The sequence below is a fragment of the Hetaerina americana genome, unplaced genomic scaffold, assembly GCF_022747635.1.
Source record: "Hetaerina americana unplaced genomic scaffold, ioHetAmer1.1.p SCAF_8, whole genome shotgun sequence".
Classification (NCBI taxonomy): domain Eukaryota; kingdom Metazoa; phylum Arthropoda; class Insecta; order Odonata; family Calopterygidae; genus Hetaerina; species Hetaerina americana.
In genome coordinates this window covers 16,952,415-16,968,432 of record NW_027287427.1, presented here as the reverse complement: position 1 = coordinate 16,968,432, position 16,018 = coordinate 16,952,415, and the positions used below count along the sequence as shown (strand labels likewise).

General features: G+C 39.8%; 1 protein-coding gene across 1 annotated transcript in view; it reads right to left on the bottom strand.

The window, feature by feature from the left end:
* Window positions 1-16,018, bottom strand: part of LOC139697824 (delta-sarcoglycan-like) — a 389,418-nt gene that overhangs the window by 30,481 nt on the left and 342,919 nt on the right. The window contains exon 3 of the mRNA XM_071596680.1: window positions 14,481-14,787. Within this exon, the coding sequence (XP_071452781.1) occupies window positions 14,481-14,787 (307 nt within the window). The remainder of the gene's footprint in view (window positions 1-14,480; window positions 14,788-16,018) is intronic.

Genomic DNA, 16,018 nt, shown 5'->3' with positions numbered 1-16,018 from the left:
CTTAGTTCAATTGGAGTGGCTTACATGCGCACGAATTCCACTTTTCATGACTGACAATTGCTAGTTAATTTTCCCATTGGCTTACGAAGCCAAAATTTAGTAGTTACCGGCCAGTTGTGATTTATATCTGTGCACTTGAGATCGTTGAGAAAGAGGGAGGAATGAGGAAGTCAGGTTGAGGGGATGAGGAACAAGTTGGATTTGTGGTCTAGGCGAAGGGAGGAGGGGACGTTGGTTGGGTGCGCGGGGCGGGGGGAGCAGATCGGGGCGCCCGTGGGGCATTTGAAGGACAATACCTCCGGCGGGGGAGAGGGTAGAAGAGGGGTGGAATCGGCGGAGTGGATATCGGAGAGTGGGCGTGAGGATAGCGGGGCGGGGGCGGGTGCTGGCGGAGGAAACTATGCCGGAAGGGCCTCCCAAGAGCTGGCCTTCAGGCCTAATTAACTGCTATCTCGCTCGTAGAAGAAGTGAAGCAACGTGGAGGGAGTGTTGTGGAACGTAAGGACGGGAGAAAAGGGTTTCGTGAGACTTAGCAAGTGGGGAGATATGGAGAAAGGAGGAGATGGATGCAGTTGGATTATTAGCAAATATCATGGTATAAACTATGAATGAGAAGCATCCGGACAAACGGCTTCACAAACGGCCTGACTTAGTAAAAAATACATCAATAAGGATTAAAAGGGTGGAATATTGCTTGCTAATCATTTGGAAAAAAATTGTAATATACGGGTATACTAAAATTATTTATTCATTGGCTAGGAGGTTATCTTTCCTATGAACACTAGTCTTTTGGGTTTCATTATATCTCCTCGTTGATAAAAATGCAAATATGGAAATTCCTCCTATGGTAAAATATTTTTATACTTTAGAATTTCCAAATTTCTCCATTAGAAATTCGCGTACCTCATAGCTGTGTCACGGTTTTAATATTCCCTTACATGCGAAGCTTAATTGGAACGCAGTCTTTGAGTGAACCTAGCTTCGTCAGAACACACGTCGTGTCTTGTCTTTGGGAGGAAAATACAATGCGTAGTGAAAAACACGTGGTTGTTGGAAAAGAACCAACAGATTGGACACATGTTCATGATAGAGGTGCATGACCGAATCTGAGCATCACGATATTTCCCTGTAGCGCCAAGCCATTAACAGCAAATCACGACTAAGTATAGCTAAGGAACGCCTGCAGCGAAGTGTACATGATATACTCTGCGTTACTTATGGCCATTTGACGTGCGTTGCGAAACTGAATGGCGTGAATATAAGCCATGTTTCCCAACCGGCATGTAATTTAAAGAATTATTGAATTTTTTAGTTTCGCCATGACCCATCCGTTTAATTTCAATCAATAGCCTTATCGATTCTGATTTTCTTTCGTCCTTGAAGTGCTTTCTCGTGTGCATTGTGAGATAGCCTCGTCGTTGAAATTTCTCCTTTCAGCAGTGTTCCTTTAAAAAAAATTTTACATGAATTCTGCTATGAGGTTATTCCTGAACTTTTTGATATGTTTTATTCATACTTCTTCCTTGTTTGACAGCAAATTTTCCTTCCTTACCTAATCCAAGTAGTTCGTATCACTTCGTAAATCCTCACCTGTTACCAAATGATGTGGATCAACTCTTATTGATCTCTTCTAATCAATGTGCCTCATTCACCATAAATGTAATTTTCCGAACTTTATCGAGTGAGCTTTTCTTTTGTTCTAGCCAGGTGATCCCATACTCTATGCGTTACAGCGAAGACTGGCATCAGTAGTCGAAGTCGGGTGAGAAGTTTATCAAATGAATAAGTGCAATGTTTTTGTACAAATAATGCATTACCTATCACAAAAAATAATCTAACCCATGAATTAAATTTTATCGTAAATATAAGGTTTCGTTATTTCTGATGTGATGCAACTTTAGGTCTTTATTTTATTAAGCATTTATATTCTTGATATCTTTACAAACGACGGAGTGTGACACAAAAATGCACCAATTCCCATGGCCACTGAAAAAAACCCCAATTAATGTATCAATCTTAATATGACACCGTAAACAAGCATACAACCACGCTTCTTAATGCCAAAATTTTCATTCTTAATTTTATTTGATTTTATACTGGCTTGGCTTTTATTTTTATGATCGGGTAAATGTTAAGTGTGCTGCTTATTCCATTAATCTGGAAAATGAATCAGGTTTCATAAACGTATAACATATATTTTAGATATATCTAATGGCTTAACTCTTTCGTTCTGGATGCCATTATGATGGTGAATTCATGAGTTTCTTATAATATCAGTTGACTCATCGACAAAAAATTATTTTTTTGCGAGCAGAAACATTTTGTTGACACATAGTTTCATATTTTTGGTCATAGCGAGTTTTGTTTTGCACATTAATGCAGAATAAAATAAAGTTTTGTACAACGAGTAAATATATTTTTGAGATCACAAATCGGTGAAATTAACCTTTTTCTAATATAAAGGACATGTTTCATGGTTAATTGTTTTGTGTTCTAATTTCCTTTTTAATTATCTATGCTAATCTACTATGTGTTACTGAGGCAAAAATGCGTGGAACCTCAACGCCGCGGCTCCTGTGAGATGAAGAGTGATCAGTTTGAACTCTCCCTCCTAAGCAATCAAGTTGAGCTAAACACAATGCGAAGATCGTTATTTTTCCCCCAAATTTGTTTTAATTATTCATAATTTTTATATTATAATCTTGTATTCAGCGTTATTTTTCATCAAGATTATAATGTTTCTCTTCGTTTTTTATGTTGGTTTAGTTTAAGTACCCTGCAGCGAAGATACGCTACATCTTTCTCATCGTCGCCTACGTGTCATCAATCAATGTCATAATATTTAACTACTCGTTCTTTAATTTGTAACTGAAACGTTGACAAGAAAATGAATTTATAATTATTTCGTTTTTGGAGACATAATTAGGTCGAATGTGCGAAATTAGTTACCATAAATTGCATCGAGTTTACAAGTGATAAAAAATCTATTTTTCACCAAGGACAACTACAATTCACAAGTATATGTGATTCTAAGAAATCATTCTAAAATAGTCCACGTCAGATCAGATACAAGTCCAGAGTACGGTTCTTAACTTCTATGAAAGAGGAGAATATGAGTCATCGAAGAAATAATTTTTATTTATCTAGTATTGTTTTATTTGAGTTTTTCTCCGCCCAATTATTTCGAGTTCACGACCTTAAAAAGAAAACAAGTACTTTACTGGAATATACAAATACTTATCCTAAAATAAATCCTTTGGTTGTAATTTGTTGTATTTTTTAATCAAGCGAAACCTTAGGGAGGAAACATTCGTTTATTATAGTTAAATATATTTTCTTAATTGTATTTTTTACGGAAATTTTCTATCGTAAAGAAAGTCAATCTTCCTTAGATAAATTAAGATTCTTCTGTCTAGCTATTAAGTCCACGAATATTTTCTATGATATAGGAAATCAATCTACCTTAGTAGGTTCATTGGGTATTTACCTATATTTTTACTCAGATATATACATTTTAAAATAGGAATGCATATGATGTTGAAAGAAAAATACTCTCCATGTATGTGTATACACGTAAACGGATTCAGCCTTTCGTGAGTCCACGTGAAACCCTACGCAAGTAATTTCTATAATCTCTTTATTTTAACCGATAAACTAAGCACAGCTAATAAGGATGGCTTTCAAAAAATTATGGCAAGGGGCAAATTGAAAGATATAATTTTTTTCAGAATATGATTCAAAATTTAAGAAATGCTTAACATTGTTTCTGTTAAAATAAAAATTTTGGGAAGAGAGATCGCGTATTTAAATCGGTGCTTAAGTATTTCTCATATTTTATCCTAAAATGGCGAAATAATATTTACAATGATTATTTCCTGTGTCAGAATCGAATACGAATTGGAGCACGGTCAATTGCCTACCCGTGCGTTACATACTACTTAATCAGAATATTAAAGTGAAAAAAAGTCAATGTATTTGTAAAATCAGGGTAGTAGTTTTGTTGAAGCTCACCTTATCAATCGGATGTTAAACCATTTTCAATATTTACCGCTAGTAGCCCCATGCTCGTTTTTAATTCCCCTTTGTCCCGAATGCGTGACTTTCTAAATCTCCGATTTACTCTTGAAAAATTTTCTGCCCGCAAGTGCAGAGTAAATGGATGGTCTGCATTGGGATAGGCGAAGCAAGATAGAAGGAAGACCACACTCAAGAGAGAGAGAAAGTGAAGATGGGAAATTTGACGCTTCGTAAAAGATTTTCTGAGAGCGGGACTGCGGTCACGGTGTGTAGGGATATGAAGGTCAGAGAGACCCTTTTTTCGAGTGGGCGTCATTTCACTATGCGAACGGTGAGGGGGGGGACGGTTGTTTGGAGGGTAGTGCGGTGTGCGTGGCGGGCAAGAGAGGAGGGGGGGTGGTCGAGCCTGGAAGTGGGCTGCTCAGCCGAAAGGGTGTGGGTGGAGGGAAAAACGGCCAGACGGGAAGATGGGCAGCCTCGGGTGCGAAAAGGTGAAGTTGGAGGCACGCAGGCTATTACGCCGGTGTTTATGGAAAAAAAGAGAGGGAGGGAAATTGGAACGTGCTGCTTTGGTCACACGGGACACGCCATTTAGAAGGTTACGTCCCTGAAATGAATGTCAAAAAATATGGCGGCCGCGGGGAAGTCGTATGGCAGTCAGTCTTTATTTCCGTTCAATAGAAGCTTACAGCTCTCTTTTTCCCAATTGAGAATGTTGACTGGGGGATGTAAATTAAGTTTCTACAGTGCCCCAAACCTTTCTTGTACTTCCATTCCTTCCACAGCCCGTATTAATGTGATCGATATTGTTAATAGTTGGAACTACAAATTAATTATCGAATTTCCGGATAATATTCACACGAAGAATATGAGTAGTGTGATATTATTATTGATATTCTACTGGGAGGGTTTTGGATGGAGACAGCCAATGCAATTATACAGCAATGCATTTACTAGCATCTCTTAACCAAATACACAACCTGCAATCGGGTACTGCAGTCCAGTACAGAAGTCGCTCTTAAGCTCCGGTTACTTCTTTCATTCCATCCAAAATGCATAACCTATTCCTTCCTCTTCCTCGCTAGGCCAACGATTTCCCTTCTATCGCAGTCTTCAACATCATATCCTCAATCAAAACGCTCTGAATTCATCATTTCTACCTCCTTTTTATTTCTCCCTACAATCCTCCTTCCTCTCACAATATGCCCAGGACTTATTTGTTATCTACCACCATTTATTGCCTTGTGCTGCAACTCTACTGATATAAATCTGAATTTTGGTCCCACAATACAAGTTATGATTTTAATCAAGGCGCAACCTTCAACTTTTTTAATCATGTTTCTTAACCCCTTAAGTAAATATTCAATGGAATTTGCCCGAATCAATACAGGATATGCGTTTTAGCCTGATAAGATTTCGGTTGGATTTCATGAACACGAACTGGAAAATAAAAGATGCGATGGCTGTTCAATTGAGAGTTCAATCTTTGAATATTTTATGCCCGCATTCCATTTTTATTTTTATACTCTATTGTGCAGGTGGAATTTTTTTATATCATGTTAAGAGCTTGGCGGGTCGCGGTAATCCAGTGGGTAGAGCGTTGGACTGCTGGCCGGAGGGTCCCGGTTTCGATTCCCGGGCTAGGCACTCTGAGCACCTGCAGCTCAACCCAAACTGTGATTTTTCGGGTGCCAGATCTTCCTGGGAAACCATGACCGGCACAGGGTAAGAAACTGGCCTCCCTACCTTGATGTGTGAATTTCACACGCCGTCGGGCTTTAGTACTGGGTGAAATCTATCATCAACTACCATACCGACCTTCGGGTTCATTACTGTGTTTATGGTTTTTTTATTGAGAGATTGATGTGCATTGTATGTGGCACCAGTTTCACTAATTTAACTCCTATATTGCGTCGGCGGTAGTTGAATCACAGTCGGATCACCTATTGTTGGGGTACCCACTGGTATCTTCAATATTTGTCACAGTATTCTTAACGTTATTCGACGATATTCCCTCAGTATGGTAGCAGCGGGGCAATACCCCTCTTCTAATCAAATAATCGTTTAGGAATACTAAAGGGAAAAAGGGGCTCTCAAAATTCCTTTAAAGCATTTCATAGCATATTTTACATAGTTCCCAAATGACGTCGTTAAGACAAAAAATAATTTTCAATACTGCGTTGCGTGTTCACTATACATTTTCTTGCCCTAGGTGAATTGAACATGCTTCAAATTGCAACGGCTGCACCTAACGCAATATCGATGTCAAAGCAATGAAATTCTTACACCATATATATCATACAATGAGCTAACGAATTAGCCATATATGCAATTGTTAACACTAAATTATGCGGATAAAAACTTGAAACCCTCCTTATTGAACACTCCTCGTAGACGGACAATTCCCTGATTGCGACTCCATAGTCACATTGGGCCGCACTCCAGAAGGCTAAATTCAGCCTCCGTCATTTGGTGTCCTTGATAAGAGGGACTGGTCGCTCGGTTGGGCAGGAATAGCGTTGGCAATAAGCTCGCCAAAATTAATAGGGTCAAGAATTCCGGTGCACTTGGTCGACAATGTTTCGGTCTCCTCGGCCTACTGAGTAATCTCTTTGACTACACAAGAGAATTGACGCTAGAAGACGCAGCCGTGGGCCAGGTAGTTATTCCGTCAATACGTCGAGCGTTTATCTTCCGAAATAATCGCTAGGTAATGCCATAAGGCGTTTACATTTCCATGAGAGGGAAGGGGACGAGGCGGGAGAGGAGGCTCGATCCAGCCCAATGTTTGAAGAGGTCGGATGTGCCATTACCCGGCGGTCCAGCGAACCCTTCAACAAGGAATGCGTCACTGAGTGAGAGGCATGAGTGAAGGGAGATAACTTTAATGACAGGTTGCACGATTGCCGGGTGTTTAACGGCTCTGTTGCGTGCTATGGATTGAGTTGACGGTGCCCGTGAGAAGGCAAGAGACGACATGAAGGCAAGCACGAGTGAACTCTCGATGTATGTTCGCAGGTAAGGGTCCCCAGGCGACGAACGCAGTGACAGCGGCGGCCAATGACATGAAATTCTCTGCGGAGGATGTGGTTGCAGCACTGATTTTGTGAATCGAGTTGCAGAAGTGATAATGACTTATACTTGGGAGAAATGCTCTCAACCAAGAGTGTATATACGAGCTCATTAAACTGCCTAGTAATTTTAAGTCCGTGACCCGATTGTCCGGGTCTGAGGTTCCAATGGAAAGAATATAATAAAGGCTTGTGAGAACAAAGGAGCTATGCTACCCTGAGTCCAGCCGACGATCGCTCCTTTGCTTCCTCGTCTCTGACGGATTGATAGAAATGAGAGCTTACTGGACGCATAGGCACGATCAGAGGATTTAACGTAGAGGATTAATCACAGGGTTTTTTTAAATTTTCCTTAAGTTAATGTTGACTTTCCAATATAATACAAATCTCTTAGCACCAATTATATTCGCATATATGCATTAAGCCAAATAAAATCAGAGCGCTAATTATGCATCGTATAAATAACCTTATCGTATATAAAATATATTTAGCATATATATATATATATATATATATATATATATATATATATATATATATATATATATATTTTTTTTTTTAAGGTAATCTACCGATTAAGGTAGGTTTTTGGATGGACACAACTACCAAACAAATATTTTATTGCTCCTAACAAAACACAAAATCCATCATCCTACTCTATATCAGGTCAATTCAATTACAGTCTTCAACATCCCGCTGCCGGTCAATATCCCCTTCATCCACTTTTCCTGCCTCCATAGGATTGCTCCAAACAGACCCCCCTCTTCGCCCACCATACCAAGTACTTCCTCGTTTGTTTTCTTCTCTGTCCATTTCACCTTCTACATTCTTCTCCACATCCACATTTTAAAAGTCTCCAGCCTACGTCTATCCTCCTGCTTCAATGACCACGTTTCCGCACCGTACATAGCTACGCTCCATATCAAAGTTTTTACGAGTCTTTTCTTAACATCCTTACTCAAAGTCCCCGTCATCAACTCCCTCCTCCTTGTGAAAGCGTCTTTGCCTAGCGCAATTCTTCTCCTTACGTCCCTACTACTTTGACCGTGTTGGTCCAAAACACTACCGAGATACGTAAACTGTTCTACCTGCTCTACTGTTTGCCCTCCTATTTAAATGTTAAGCTTGGCCTTTTTCTTTCTAGAAAATCGCATAATCTTTGTTTTCTTAATATTGATTCTCATCCCATACCTGTCGAACTGAATTTCCAATTCACTCAGCAATGCTTGCAGCCCCTTGGCTGACTGACAAACTAAAGCTTGGTCATCAGCAAACCTAACTGATTTTACGAATTCCCCGCCCACTTTCATTCCTACCTCGAGTTCTTCCCATGCCTCTTTAATCATTTCCTCTGCATACAGGTTGAACAGCAACGGTGATAATGGGCAACCCTGCCTCACACCCCTTCCTAACACTGCCCATCCTGACTCCCCGTTTCCCACCCGCACCTGAGCAGTCTGAGACATGTACAGGTTGCGGATTAGCCTCCTTGCCCTCCAGTCTATTACTTTCCCTCCAGTCTATTCCTATTTTCTGCAATATACTCATTAGTTTTTCCCAATTCACTCTATCAAACGCTTTTTCGAAATCTACGAAAGCGGCAAATACCTCCTGATTGTGTTCTATATTCCTCTCGATTAATAATCTCATTACTGCAATGGCATCGCGCGTACCTCTCCCCTTCCTAAACCCAAACTGATCATCCCCTAAGTAATCATTTGCCCTACTCTCTATCCTTTTGTTTATGATCCTGAGAACAACCTTAGCTGCGTGGGATATCAAACTAATTGTCCTATAGTCCTCACATGACGTGGCCTTTACCTTTTTCGGAATAGGAACTAAAACTGATCTCACAAAGTCTTCCGGCCAGATTCCCTCCTCATAAATACTACGGATCAGCCCATATAGCCTCTTCCTCCCACATTTTCCCAAGCATTTCAAAAGTTCCACGGGAATGTTATCTACCCCCACGGCCTTATTTAGTTTCATCTCCCTTAATGCCCTTTCTATCTCATTGTCTAGTATGCCTGGACCTAAGCTATCTTCCTCTACGTCATGTTCCTTTTCAATGTCTAACTTTGTTGGTCTAAGCTCTTTACTATACAGGTCTTCTACATATTCCTTCCATCTCTCTTGGATCTTTCCTGCGTCAACTATTACCTTCCTGCGTCAACTATTATCTCTAACTGCTATCGTTGATCTCCCTTTCTTACTTCCCGATAAAGATTTAACTATGCTGTAAAGCGCACCGATTTCCCCCTTCCTCTGCAGACTTTCCATATTCTCGCACTGCGTCTTCCACCATGCTTCCTTTGCTTTATTTGTTGCCCGCCTCAATTTATTGTTCAATTCTTTGTACTTCATTTTGCCTAATTCTGTATTTATATTCTTCCATTTTCGCCGCTCATCCATTTTTGTAATCATCTCATCCGTGATCCATGGTTTACGAGTCCTTTTAGCGTTAACGGTTCCAATAGTGTCTTTTGCCGCTTTAGACAACCCTTTTTTGATACATTCCCATTTTTCTTCAATAGTACTTAGCTCTTTACCGTCCTCCATGATTTTCTCTACCGTCTGTTTGTATTCCTTCCTTTTCAACCCATTTAACGCTTCTACATTCCATTTTTTAACTCGCCGCCCCTGCCTTATCTTTTTGAAACGTACGCTACATTTCATAACAACTAAATTGTGTTCTGAGTCCGCATCCGCTCCCGGGAAGCTGTGGGAATTTATCACACTATTCCTAAACCTGTGTCTAACCAGGATATAATCTAGCTGATATCTTCCTGAGTCACCTGGCATTTTCCATGTATACCTGCGTCTTTTGTGGTGTCTAAACCAAGTGTTGGTGATGACTAACCCCTGTCTTCTGCAGAACTCAACTGCTTTCTCCCCGTGGTCATTCCTCGTGCCTAAACCGTAGTCCCCCACCTCATCACCATCTCTTCCTTCGCCTACCGTCGCATTCCAATCCCCCATCACTATCAAATGTTTCCCTGCAGGAACACACGCGATCATGTCCTCTAACTGATCGTATATCCTATCTACCTCTTCTTCCTTATGGTTGCTCGGTGGCATGTATACCTGAATAATAACTAAGTTCGTCGGTTCTGCTTTTATCTCCACAAGTAGTATTCTATCCGTTACCTGCTCTATGTTGACTACGCTTCTCCCTACCCCTTTATTTAATACAATGGCAACCCCTCGTTGGCTCTCGTCCCCACCACTGTATATTATTCTATACTTATCACTCCAGTAATTCCCGCTATCTTTCCATCTCACCTCGCATAGACCTAAAATATCTATATTTCCCCTTTCCATCTCTCGCTTAACATTCTCCAATTTCCCTGTCCTCATCATTGTCCTAACATTCCACTTTCCTATTCTAACTAATTTGGTCTTCTTCTCCTGCGTCTTCTGTCCTGCTGCTGCTGGTTTTCCCTTGCAAGGGTTTCGTGGGATGACGACCGCGGAAGCCTTGCCTCCCCCGCTGCCGGGCACGACACACGGCCGATTGGGCCGAGCCCCGTGGTTGCCAGGACTCAAAATATCTCTATTGTCCATCATATTTTTCTAGGGAATGAAAACTGAGGTGGTTTCCCGTTGCCTTCCTCAATAGTGTTTTTAACGTGACACCATCACTTACTGGCCGCCCCACTGGGGTCAGACGCCATTGCAGCCGCCTCACTGAGGAACAGACGCTGCGTGGACTACCTTTCGTCTGGCTCCTAACCTTCGACCTTTCTGGCATGGGTGACCCGACCAGGAGCAATTTTTATTACTCCCTCCAGCACAGCTCTAGGGGTCATCGGAACGCACAAGCCCTTCCACCACGTAAAGGTTGTAGTCCGGGGAGGGATATATATATATATATATATATATATATATATATACTATATATATATATATATATTTGAAACCATAAACAGTAATACACCCGAAGGTCGGTTTAGTCGGTGATGGTAGAGTTCACCCAGTACTAAACACTATACGGCGTGTGAAATTCCCACATCAGGGAAGGCCAACTCCTCTCCCTGTGCCGGTTATGGTTTCTCAGGAAGACCTGGTACCCGTAAAATCACATAGCTTGGGTGGAGCTGCAGGTGCCCGGAGTACCCGGGAATCGAACCTAGGCCCCTCCGGTCAGCAGTCCAACGCGCTACCCCCTGGACTACCGCGACCCCCCCCCACACACACACACACACACACACACACACACACATATATATATATATATATATATATATATATATATATATATATATATATATATATACAATTCGAAAACTTTCAAAAGTTTCTCTTCTTTTTTTGTGTGTTAATGTGTTTATACCCACAAGTGCATACACATTTTTCTTCTTCCGTAGAAGGGAAGAGGGTACACATACTCGTATGTGTTTTATATGGACGAGTCATATTTAATAGACTAGGTTACGTTGCATATGCTGAAGTCAGCTCATATTAGCTGGACTTCAACAGATCACACATTTAACGATAATTGAATGTAAACAATGGGTAGCAACATAATGGGCCGTCAATCATTCAAACATATCTTTTTAAAACGCCCAGGTAAAACATAAAAGCCACACTCAATGGTAGACGGTAAACTATCAACCCTGATGGAGACCACAAGAGCAACATTTTAGTCATTGGTAATTTTAATCATTTGTCAACTGCGTGGAAAACATAATTGTTTATGTAGGAGGGCACTTTTATTGACACAATTTGTAATTCTTGCATTAAAAATTCATTGCAACAAAAAATTAATTCAAAGTCTAGATAAAGGCTCTAAAATATTTTACATCGTGAAATAGAGATGCATGTCCCATTCACGCTTGAAAAGACACCAATTTCAGAGCGTAAAAATCATTCGCCTTGACTGGGACTCGAACCCAGATCCCTCAATATCCGGTCGAGTGCTTTAGCCACTTAAGCTACCGAGGCGTCCTCTTAAACTCTGAAATTTGAGGACGCCTCGGTAGCTTAAGTGGCTAAAGCACTCGACCGGATATTGAGGGATCTGGGTTCGAGTCCCAGTCAAGGCGAATGATTTTTACGCTCTGAAATTGTTGCATTAAAATGCACATTAGCGGATGACTCCGTTAAAAGTTACTGTTGCGGCATCTCCCGCAGTTTCTTTGGAATTCTTGAAAAGACAGCGAATAACGGTTATTGGAGAAATAGGAGGTACAACAGCTTTAAAGAGATGAAATGATGAGTCATTATTTTAAAAATAAATTGAAATAATACCTTAAAGTGAAATTTCACGCTATTCCGAACGATGGCAAGTGGGTTCTACGTCAAAATGATCCTGTATTCATATATTTCGAGAGAAACCTACCCAAAAACCATCCCAATTATAGGTCTACCACAGGAACTTCAGAGTAAATAATTCAGTGAAACATTTAAAAATAGTATATATATATATATATATATATATATATATATATATATATATATATATATATATATATATATATATATATATATATATATATATATATATATATATATAATGCCAATGTTTTAGACGAATTATTTCATACCTTCAGTCTTATTATTACATACTCCTGAAGATCCACATATGAAATGAAGCCCTTAAATGACTAATGAGCTGGCGGGACATTTAACGATGTCAGAAGAAGAAATGGGAAAGAATTTTCAAATATTCAATTTAAATGAAGGCTCACATTTGGTAGGACTTCGAGCATACTAAAATGCTTAGAAATCTTGCATAATGTATGGTACCCTAGCTTGGAAAAAGCATTCCTTTGAGCTGTTTTATTTTTTTAATTTTGTGCACCTGGCTTACCCCCATATTCGAAGGCAGAAAAGTAAGAGCTTGTTTATTTCATTCCTTTTAAAGTTAGAAGACTGGAGTTATCAAGTGAATACATTGCTTACTGAAGAAACAAAAGGGACAAGACCTTCAATGATAAATAATATTCAACATTAATTACGCATTAATCACGAGTCACCGATATACTGTATTTATACTTCTTATCTCGGCGTAAACAAAAATGGCCAGCCATGACACTCCAAGTTTTCTAAAAACATTATTTACCTGAATTTTTTATGTATTGTGTAAATGCAATCAATTGGAATAATGATCAGTTTTCCGATGAACCTTTGGAGTAAATAAAACAGGAAAAATCATTAAAAATGAGAGTACATAGAATCAGGTGATGTGACTCGAAGTTAGCCAGATACCATTCTCATCTGCATCCTTTGGCGCGATATAAATTATAAACACATGGGTTGTAGCATGTACCGCGTATCACACACGCATCAACATTGCAAAAAGGGTATCGAGATGGTGCCGATGGCTAACGCATTTGCTTCCCACCCAGAGGTCCAATCCAGGCGGCGGCAGATATTTTCAGTGGTATTCCGATCCCTAATTGACATGCTTTGTGGAGAGCACTTTGAGTCAGTGCGCTGTCCATCGGATGGGACATTAAGGTGTGGACACTTTGGCACCTTTCCTTAAGAGTGGGCTAAATCCTGGGCTGGTTTTCTCTCCATCATTTCTCCATTCCTCTGGCTAAAATGGCTTCAGCTATCGGTCGCCTCCCTTAAATAACTACAACTACGTTGCAAAAACATGCGGATTCATCTCAGTGAAACTTGACTTCATTAAATTTATTAGGAAAATGAGAAAAGGGAAAGGTGGAAATGTCATATTATAGTTCAATTAGTCCAATTTCCAGGATGCAAGGCTACTGAGTATCGATCTTCGAATTTCAGGTTTGAATTGCCCCTTTTAAATTCAAGCATAATAATTTTTAGCTTGTTAGAACTTCATGGGAATCCGATTGAATTCATAGGGAGACAAAAATCTATGGCAGAATATCCAGAATGACTGAATCTCACCTGCCTTCAGAAACAGCGCGTGGTAAGCAATAGGCAAAACCAACCATTTGCTTGACTTCTGTCTTGATGAAGACAACATTTTAAAATGGGAAAAATAATTAAATTAAAAGGGGGAAAGAGCAACCTCCCCCATTGCTAAGTTAAAGAAGTTAAACTCCTTGGGTCATGAAAAACATTTTCTTTAAGAGGGCATCGGAGAAACGGATGGGAATTCATTCAAGATATTAAAATCAAATTCGGAAGGGCGCAATGAAAAACCGTCTTGATTGGCTTGTAAGAATTGCTATCAGCGAGCGAGCAATGCATGACAACAAGCAGATTGTAGCATATTATTCTAACCTTATTGAAAAAGGGAATGCAAACCAAGGAAACGGATTAATGATTGCATATTTTGCCCTCAAGAGATCCTGTGATCGCTTGAGATTTGGATTATTTTCTGAGGAATGTTATATTCGCGGAATGGATCGGCTGTTTGATTCTTCTTTTGCCCTAGGGCACGCAAGTTTTGGCTTCACTCACCGAAGAGAACTCCATGACCTTGAGCAGCCAGAGAGTGAGCGCCAAGTTGACGATGACCATCACCATCAAGGAAAGCACCAGTAGGTATAGGCACCTTTTCCGCCACCCGTAAATCCCCACGCGGAACCCCGCGCACTTGGGGCTTCCCACGCCGTCGGACCAATCGCTGGCGCACCCCCTCACGGCCGTGCCGAGGGCTCCGGCCGCCGACCCAGAGGTGGTCGCCCCCGGGGAAGACGACGAAGCAATGAGGCCACCGCCTCCTCGTCCCCAGTCCGGCCTCGCCAGCGAATCGCCGAGCGCCATGCTGCGTAGTCGAAGGAAGCACAAAAGAAAGCCCATTAGAATGCATTTTGGGATGATTTATTGTAGAGCAGAATTATGTATTGCTCTCTTCAAATTCCCTTGGGCTCCCAATGCAGTGGGGGGCGTTACTTACTTATGCTCTAAAAAAAACTCCGACCCGGAAATTTGTGAAATTTCATTTTATGTGCCGGTGGCTTTTGCGACGAGCCACTGCCTTTATTAATTCATGATGAATGTTTCTCTTTAAGTTAATGTTCACTCATGCTTTTGTCAATAACTGATACGTAAATACCCAAAATACTTATTTTTACGTGAATTGGACTCAGAATGTATTCGTTTCTTCAAATGCACTGTATTATCTATTTTTTAAATTATCTATTTTTTTCATTTATTTCATTAAATGCGACAATCTTATAGGCCATTGCATCGTTTAAGGTAGATAATTACGGGATTAGGATTAAGAAATTTTATCCATTGTGTATCTTGTGAATAATTTTTATTTGGATACATATTCTATGTGACCCAAATACATATTGTACAGGAAACCCAAAAAAATACTATCACATTTACTAATTAACTTTATGAACATTACTGGTGTATTCATTAATAAAAATACTATTTAAGATACGTTTCGATGAGCAAAATATTCTTAGTAAATTTACACAGTTTCATTATTTTTATTTTCTCGTACACGTTTAACAATATATGCAAATTTATTGAAACATTTTCATTCATGTAAAACTCCATGGAAATTTGGTAGTTATCGTAGAATAAAGCACCTAATAAGCTAGGAAAAATATCTAACTTCGTGCATTGAAGCATTAACTCGTTTGCTGAATATCAGTCAAAAAGAGAAAAATCTCCATTTCTTACCTTTGCAAGAGAAACGATAAATTTGTCCATACCCCCATGCCCCTTTCCAACATTAATGGCATATTTATGGGAGAACGCATGCATATTTAATGTATTCAAGTTTTTCTTCAAAGGTGTTTCTCGATTACACACCAAGATTGTCACTTAGGAGGATGATGTTTTTATATGGTTTTAATTTACAACAAGAAATATAAAAATGTGAATTAGTAATTTAAAATTAAAATTTACTCTAACCAAGTAATTTGAGAAACACATTTTTTCGAAAGTTTTAAAAATCGATTTAATTTAATTATCGAACGTGAAATGGATCTTCCAGTTTAAAGAGCTTGGATTACTAACCAGTTGAACTGAATTCATGA